The 9030-nt window shown below is 36.9% G+C and overlaps 1 protein-coding gene across 8 annotated transcripts in view; it reads right to left on the minus strand.

Moving 5' to 3' along the window:
* Positions 1-6234, minus strand: part of WDR19 (WD repeat domain 19) — a 93197-nt gene extending 86963 nt beyond the window's left edge. For 3 of the 8 annotated variants that reach the window (XM_028492049.2, XM_028492051.2, XM_028492050.2), the window contains exons 1-4: positions 6107-6234; positions 3590-3681; positions 3233-3298; positions 192-317 (exon numbers count right to left, since the gene is read on the minus strand). In XM_028492049.2, coding sequence (XP_028347850.1) covers positions 192-317; positions 3233-3298; positions 3590-3681; positions 6107-6112 — 290 coding nt within the window. In that variant the 5' untranslated portion in view covers positions 6113-6234. The other 5 variants (XM_028492048.2, XM_028492047.2, XM_007102315.4 and 2 more) reach the window with 4 other exon arrangements.
* Between the last annotated feature and the right edge of the window lie 2796 nt (positions 6235-9030).

The raw sequence follows: 9030 nt of genomic DNA on the forward strand, positions 1-9030 counted from the left end.
ACTTTATTCTAATTAACTGAACAAAATTAATAGGATTATATATAACAATTAAAAAAGAAATGAACTTTTTCCTTTATAAGAAAATAACTCATCAATGCATCTTTATAATGAAAGTAGTATTTGTAGCATCAAATCTGCAAATAATGATATTTCTAAGTGAAGATTTAAAATATAAAAAAAATTATCCTTACCTCATGCCACTATCTAACTGGCTGGTTTTGTTTGTGTTGGCATCCCACAGATAAATGCAACTGGATTTCTCAGCAATCACTGCTAGGATATCTCCATCCTTATCCCAATCCATAGCAACACAGTTACTTTTTAAAAAGAAAGCAAAACATCACTATGCATTTTTTTTAAGTAGGGAAAGAAATTTAAACACTCAACTATTTGTGATTTTTGTCTATAACAAGACCATTCAATCTATTTTTGAATACGTCATAAACTTTCTAAAGTGAGAAATATAACTCACCATTCAGTGCCTGGAAAAAACTAACACCAATTATGTCGTTGTTGAGGGAATGGAAACATTTTAAATTCTATTTTAAATATCATTTTCATATACTATATTAAATATAATTATACCTAATAAGTTAGCAGATTTCCTCAACACCTATAAAGAGCCTGGCCCTTTGGTAAAACAAACTCATCAAGCACCTCTGGAAAGGAATCACATCTGGAATCAAGAGGAAATTTCTATGATCAACTTTCGAAAGGTTATTTCAGATTTACAGAGGGAAAAAGTAGGTACTGATAAGAAATGATGTTATATCTAGATAAACTGTGTATTGAACAGATCAAGGCTGGGTAGACGCAGGACTGCAAACAACAAGAAAAACTGAATTCTGAAATAGTAAGAAACTTTATTTTCATTTCATATCTTAATAGAATAAGAGTGATTCAATTAAGATAACAAAATAGTTATAAATAGGAAATGCTCTATTTAACATGTTTTTTACTGTCTAAAATTACTCCAAATGTTTATTATAATTTACGAACTTCCTTGAAGATTTAACCCTTCCTTCTCTGATGCTATATTTCATTTGGAGACCCTTTGTTCTTGGGTATTGGCTAAGCCATACTCAGCTTTACATTTAAGATAGCTAGGCATTACTTATTTTATTCTTCGAACTGTTAAAATATGTTTTGGGGGACTTCCCTGGCAGTCCCGTGGTTAAGACTCCGTGCTCCCAATGTAGGGGGCATGGGTTCGATCCCTGGTTAGGGAACTAAGATCCCACATGCCACACTGTGTGGCCCAAAATAAAAAAAGTTAAAAATAAATAAATAAAATATGTTTTGGGATCTCAATTTTCTATAATATTTTCAGGATTTTGAGAGAGTGGAAGAGGAAGGCTTTCAAATTGTTGATAAAATCATCTGCCAATTAAAGACAATATATAATGGCATTTTATTTATGTGGAGATCTTTTGTCAGTCTAATTCAACTATGATGAATACAGCAAAAGAATTCATAAGTAAAAAAATAAGGCCATTGTGTAACCAAAATAGATGTCACGGAGATTATGCAATAAAGCTCATACAATTTACTCAAAGAAGTTTTTTTACTAAGTGCCTTCTTACTTTATTTTAGACATAATTATAACTAGCTTGCCCTCTGTTTCCTAGAATAGAGAAACCAGAAGCAACAGTTAAGAGAGCAGTGGGATACAGATGGCCAACAAACATATGAAAAGACGCTCAACGTCACTAATTATTAGAGAAATGCAAATCAAAACTACACGGAGGTATCACCTCATACCGGTTAGAATGGGCATCATCAGAAAATCTACAAACAACAAATGCTGGAGAGGGTGTGGAGAAAAAGGAACCCTCCTACACTGTTGGTGGAAATGTAAACTGATACAGTCACTATGCAGAACAGTATGGAGGTTCCCTAAAAAACTAAAAATAGAATTACCATATGACCCAGCAATCCCATTCCTGGGCATATACCAGGAGAAAACCATAATTCAAAAGATACATGCACCCCAATGTTCACTGCAGCACTAGTTGCAATAGCCAGGACATGGAAGCACCTGAATGTCCATCAACAGAGGAATGGATAAAGATGTGGTACATATATACAATGGAACATTACTCAGCTATAAAAAGGAATGAAATTGTGCCATTTGCAGAGAAGTGGGTGGACCTAAAGACTGTCATACAGAGTGAAGTAAGTCAGAGAAAAACAAATATCATTTAATATCGCTTATATGTGGAATCTAGAAAAATGATACAGATGAACTTATTTGCAAAGCAGAAATAGAAACACAAGACGTAGAGAACAAACGTATGGATACCAAGGGCAGTGGGGGGGGATGAACTGGGAGATCGGGATTGACATATACACACTACTATGTATAAAATAGATAACTAATGAGAACCTACTGTATAGCACAGGGAACTCTACTCAATGCTCTGTGGTGACCTAAATGGGACGGAAATCCAAAGAAGAGGGGATATATGTATACGTATAGCTGATTCACTTTGCTGTACAGCAGAAACTAACACAACATTGTAAAGCAACTATACTCCAATAAAAATTAATAATAATAAAAAAAAAGAGAGCAATGGGAAATGCGAAAATGGTGGCATTAGGTGGGTGGGAGAGAAGTAAAGCAACCTGATTTGCAAAGATGGTGGCGATAAGCTACAGAATGCAGATGTGAATTTAAAAAGCCTGGCAGCATAAGACCATTTAGGTGAGGGACTCTACACATCATAATAACCACTAAGGCTATCAGTAAAATAACTAATAATCACACTGAATCATTAAAAATGCTTATGTTATGCTTACTGTAATCTAGAATAACTTCCTTAAAATAGATAAAATAAGGTCTTTGTCCTTTAAGAAGTATGCAGAAAGTAACTATTAGAGAGGAAATACTACAGCCATATGGGCTTATCTGCATATACACACACTAAAGCTTGTTTATAATTAAATAAGAATTCTTTCACATGGACTCATTTATAATTCTGTCTTACAGCTTATCTGTGAATGTATGAGTGTTTACAAATGTTAAGTTCTAATTCATATGCTATATATATACATATTTCATTAACTATTTATGGTATAAAAAACCAAATCTCTTTGAAAATGGAGAAGGCAAAATAGGAGATACAGGTTAGATATGTTATAAAATTCTATTTGATTCTAGTTTTAAGACAGTGTTTTTTTATTTTTTAGGCCACAAAGCTTGAAAAAGTTTTTGATCTACCACTGTACTTACCCAGATAAGTTGATTTCACTTCTTTTTTGACCATGGCGATCAAAGATTTTCACAATATGATCAGCTCTAAAACCAATCAGAACACAAAGATACAATTTAAATGTTTCTTCTTATTTCTCTAAAGAGTTTTTTTTATACACCCGACTGATTTTATTTTCTCATGACAGTTTCATAATTTATATGTAAAAAGTTATTACCAGGGAAAAGGTTCTATGAATTGTGATGTTAATGGAAATATATTACTTTTCCCACCATTCAGTCATCACCCAAGAATTTCCACTGAACAGATAGTGTAGTTAGGTGGGCATACAACCATTTGGAGTCAGGATGATTTACCAACATTCACTGATTTCTTACCCTGTTACTGCAAGGTAGTTTCCTGATGTTTTCTGCCAGGTAAACTTTATTGGTGTGCCAAGCCAAGTCTTTTCTAGCAGTGAGAAAACACGCTAAAAAACACAATACAATTTCTATATTTTCAAAACATACAATTAAGCATTGGTCAGAAAAGATGTCAAAACATGATAATGAAAACAGTAGGATTCAGGACGGTGAAGGCTTATGCTAGAGCTTACCCAAAAGAAGTCAACAATGTAACAAACAAAATGACCAATCAACCAACAAACCAAATAACCACAATCTGGCTGGTAAAGTATGGACCTCGATATATATGGGAGAATTTACTATAAAACGTTTTTGCTTTTGAATGTTTTAGAATATTAATTTTATAAAAATGTATGGCTTTAGTGTTTTATAGCTATTAAAAATTTAAATAATTTAAACTTGAACTTAGCTAATTATTAATAGCATAGATTTGGGGAAATCAAATTTAACAAAATTGCTATTAAAAAATATTAACCCTGATAGAAATACAAAATGTCTATACTTTCTTCAAAATTATTATTTTCCTTTCCCCATCAGTTACATTTACTTTATCATTAAGTGTTTAATTTGGCTATTTCCTTTCCCCATCAGTTACATTTACTTTATCATTAAGTGTTTAATTTGGCTATTGGGTGGACACTTTTTCAACTGAAAAATCATTCTTTTCACTTAGACAATAAAGAACTGTGTATCCAGTATGGAAGCCACAAACCACATGTGAACTTGGAATTTTATTGAGGACTTGAAATGTGGGCAGTCCAAATTTAGATATGCTGTAAATATAAACTACACATGGCGTTTCAAAGATGATAAAGGAGAGAATGCAAACTATCTTCACTGATAATTTTCATACTGATTACATGTTGAAATGATAATATTTTGGATATACTGGGTAGAATAAAATATATTATGAAAAGTAATCTTACCTGTTTCTTTAAAAACATTTTAATTTGGCCACTAAGATTGTTAAATTACATTGGCTCACATTATATCAAAACAGTGCTGATCTAGAACATCTAGGAACTTAAGAGTTTGGATGAATAAATGTAGATTTTAACATTAGGTTAAATTACAGGTTAAACAATGATGCCTATATCTAGGCAAGTGAAGTTTAGAGACTGCTGCAGGTGGCTTGACAGACTGAATAGCAACACAAGACTCTTCCAATGGTCAAAATTGAACACCAGTCATAGGCATTTACTATGTTAAAGATTAAATCCACCTCTACTGAAAACAGAGGTGCGCTAAAATCACAGGTGCATCCAAGTTTTGTGGAGCATGAAGACATCCTTAAAGAAAAAGAGTATAAAAGCATCTTACTTTTGCAATTTTATGACCACATTGCCCTGGAACCCCTGCATGCAAGTGAGGGGTCGCTAAACTTGAATTTTACCAGCTTCATGGTAGACCTCCTCTGGCTGAGATCTTATAAACTATTTTTCTTCAAAGGAGGTTTACAGACGCTCCATACACATACAATGGACCGGAAAAGGTGCTAGCTTCACAACCAGAAAACCAACGTTTATATTTGGCTTTTTATTTATTAGCTGTAGGGCTTAAAGCAGGTCGATTAAATTGCCTCAAACACAGAATTCTCAACTGTAAACCAGGAATAATAATATCTCCTTACTTCTGGTACTTCATAAATGTGAAGAGCTTTAGAAATGAGTTAAGATTACCAGTCTGTCAACTCCAATCTCCACATTAATAGCCACCAGAACTTATAAAAATTAAGCTTTCCATTTCTTTGCCAGATCAGGGAAGAGGGGTGTGTGTGTGTGTGTGTGTGTGTGTGTGTGTGTGTGTGTGTGTGTGTGTGTTGCTCGGTAAAGCGAAGGATGAATGATCTGTAGCCAATGACCGGGGAATGGGGTTCACGAGAAGCCCAAGCTTAGAAACCGTGCGTGCAGAGGATGACGCTCTAGAGCTTGAGAGCTGCATGTGCAGATTTCACCGTGAATAATGTACATCGTCACCAGGTGATCTGTAAATTGCACCAGTCACAGGCAATACAATTTGAGGTTATTTTTCGCAGGCTTTTCCCTCGTTTTAAGGCGCTGAGCAGTCGCGCGGCTTGCCAGGTGTTTAGCTGCAAGAAATGAGGCAGCTCCTGACACCCGAACGAGTCAACTTCACCGCGACCCTCCAAGCGCTTTCACACAACTCGTTCTTTCCACCGTGCGAAGTTCGGGTTCTCTTCAGATCCAGTCTGCTCATTTCCAGCCGCGGCGGGGTTCCCTCTTCCCGCAAAGCACCAACCCCATCCGCGGTCCCAGAAATGAGAGGCCTCCCTCCCCGCCTTCTCTTCAATTTTCCTTCCTATTCCCTTGTTCCTTCAACTTCGCCCCTGCTCTCCCCCTCCCTGGTCGCCCCGCTCCCTTCCCCACTTCTCACGCACTAGGGAGGACGAAGGGAGGTCACAAGCTCCTATCCTCAAAGCGACTCTTGGCGGACTTCTTCCCGCTCCCCCGGGGTTCGTAAGTTATTTACCTTCATCTCAAAGCTCTAGCAGCCGCGCGATCTAGCAAGTGCGCAGGCGCACCCAGTCTCCTCCAAGACGGCTACCGCGTTCCCGTCACCCAGGAGACCGCGCGAGTAATGGCCAATCAGCGAGCGCCAGCTGAAGAACAGTGCCTAGCGGCGACCTCCGCGAGGAAGAGCGGGAGGCGTGGACTGAGATCACGTGATGCCCGCGAAGCAAGGCCCAGAGAAGTTGAACATCGCGAGGGCTTGCTGCGCCCTTGCTTTCTGGCTGGGCCCTGATTGGATGCGACCCAGGGCAGGCTGACTCCGTGAGACGTTGGAAGGCGCCTGCGTAAATTTCGGCCCCAGCTGCTAAGAAGTCAATAGAAGCCAGAGGAGGGCGCTGAAAATTTCAAGAAAAGAAAGGAGCTGAGTGTGGATAAAAGGAGGGGGGAGTTGGTTCATGGGGCAATACTCTTAAGCAATCCACGCAAAGAGATCACTCTGAAGCTATTCAAGGGTTGTTAAAGTTGAAGACTGATTTCTGCTGGGGATATATTTGTATCTTCAGATGTTTAAATTTGGGTGCAAGACCTGCATATTTAAACGGAGATGTTTTTAATAGGTGATTGAGTGAAGGAGAAAAAGGTTAGAGAAGTAGAAATTCAGAAATTGTCCATGTAGTATTTAAAACAGAGTGAATGGGACTTCTTTAGATTTAGGGAATGTGAGACAAAATTTTACTTTTACCTTTAGGGCCTGAGAATTAAACTGACGTAAGACCAATTAACAGGCGAAAAGCGTACAAATTTCTACGTATTATGTTTACCTGATATGGGAGAATTAGTTAAAAAGAAAGAAAACAAAAATCCCACATCAACATATTAATTTGGGGGGGCATATTTCCCTCTATTGTTTGCCTCTATGTATACCAATTTTACTATGTATTTATAATTATGGTATATATGTATGTATTTAACACATTTATTTAGGTCAAATAATATAACACATTTATTAGGGTGCTTAGTACTGAGCAATAGAAAAGCATACAATCCTAATAAAAGTTTTTAGTTTCCCTATACCAAGAAAATCAACTTTTTCAACTCCTTCCACTGCTTCTGAGGCTGAATCATTTAGAAAAATTGGTTCTCTAACTTTACTGTGTATCTGGTAGGTTTAGTGGGTGTCAGACTCACCTAGAGGGCCTGCTGAAACACAGATTGGTTCCATCTGGAGTCTCTGATTTAGTCCTTCTGGGGTTGATGTGGAGAATTTGCATTTCTAAGACATTTTCAGATGATGCTGATTATGCCCATCTGTGGATTACACTTTGAGGCCACTGTTCTCTCCATATTTGTTTCCTAAAGCCTCTCCACTTTTTTGTCATACGTGTTATACTAAAAACAGTCTGTATTCCTTTTTATGTTGATTAAATTTACAAAGCAACAAATCTTTTCCAAGTATATGCCTCTGAAAGTCACTTTTCAATTTATTATTTTTAAGCTGCAAGGAGCATTTGGTATTATTACTTTTAGATAAAACAGGGATCCTAATTAATGCCTAGTTTTTTGTTTTTTATTACTCTGTTTTCCTCATTAGGCTAACAGAATAGGCAGGATTTCAATAGGTGGATAAAAGACAAAGGATACTTAGAGGTAATGAGGTACAAGGTGGAAGATGCAGACAAACTGATTTGAACCCAGTAACAACCAGTTAGTAACAGATTATGTACTTAACTTTCTCAGCTTCATTTTTTAAAAATCGAAACATATTTGACATATAGCGTGGTATAGATTTAAGGTGTACAACATGTTAATTTGACACATTTATATACTGTAATATGATTGCCATTGTAGCAATAATTATCAGCTTCACTTTTCTTTCTTTCTTTTTTTCTTTTTTTTTTTTTTCTGGCTGCGCTTTGGCTTGCAGAATCCTACTTCCCCAACCAGGGATTGAACCTGGGCCATGGCAGTGAAAGTGCCAAGTCCTAACCACTGGACTGCCAGGGAACTCCCCCTAAGCTTCACTTTCCTTATCTATAATGGAACTTGAAAATTGATAAAAATATTTTTAGTTGTGGTATTCTTCTGGAAGTTTTTGTATGCCTTGGAAATATGTGTATCCTTACCTGAATACAAAATTTTATGTAAAATATTTGGGAAAGAAGAGAAATACAGCTTCCCATTCTAAAATTTAAGAACCAGGAACATGATTAAACCTGTATATCTGGGAAAGGATCTGGTGTCCATTTGTTGGGACAGATTCACTGAAGAGTTAGCCAATCTGTTATACAATCTATGGGAAGGGGTAATTCTAGAGTGCACAGAGCTATTTTTTCTTTCTTTTTTTTTTTTTTTTTTTTTTTTTTTGCGCGTTACGCGGGCCTCTCACTGTTGTGGCCTCTCCCATTGCGGAGCACAGGCTCCGGACGCGCAGGCTCAGCGGCCATGGCTCACGGGCCCAGCCGCTCTGCGGCATGTGGGATCCTCCCGGACCGGGGCACAAACCCATGTCCCCTGCATCGACAGGCGGACTCTCAACCACTGTGCCACCAGGGAAGCCCAACACAGAGCTATTTTTTAAAATAAACTATACAACTTAAAATTGATTCCTTATTTAAGTATAAATAAATGTTATTATAGTAATCAGGAACCTCTAATTTATCTGGAAAAGTATGGCATTATGAGAAAGTATTTGTCAGAATCTGCTATAAAAGCTGGTAAAAATGGTATGAAGCTTCTCAAAAGGATATTGAGAAAAATGAATAACATAACTTGTTATAATATCAGAAAAATGTTTTTCCAAAGAGAGAAAGAGGAGAGCTTCCAAGGTGAAGAGAAAGAGGGATAGCATGGGATTGGGGATGGAAAATAATGACATTTAACACTAAGTACAGATAAAGAAACTAGGAAATTTAGGTGGAATTCAGATTTTAAAGATAAATAGAT

Source organism: Physeter macrocephalus, chromosome 7 (assembly GCF_002837175.3).
Source record: "Physeter macrocephalus isolate SW-GA chromosome 7, ASM283717v5, whole genome shotgun sequence".
Lineage (NCBI taxonomy): Eukaryota > Metazoa > Chordata > Mammalia > Artiodactyla > Physeteridae > Physeter > Physeter macrocephalus.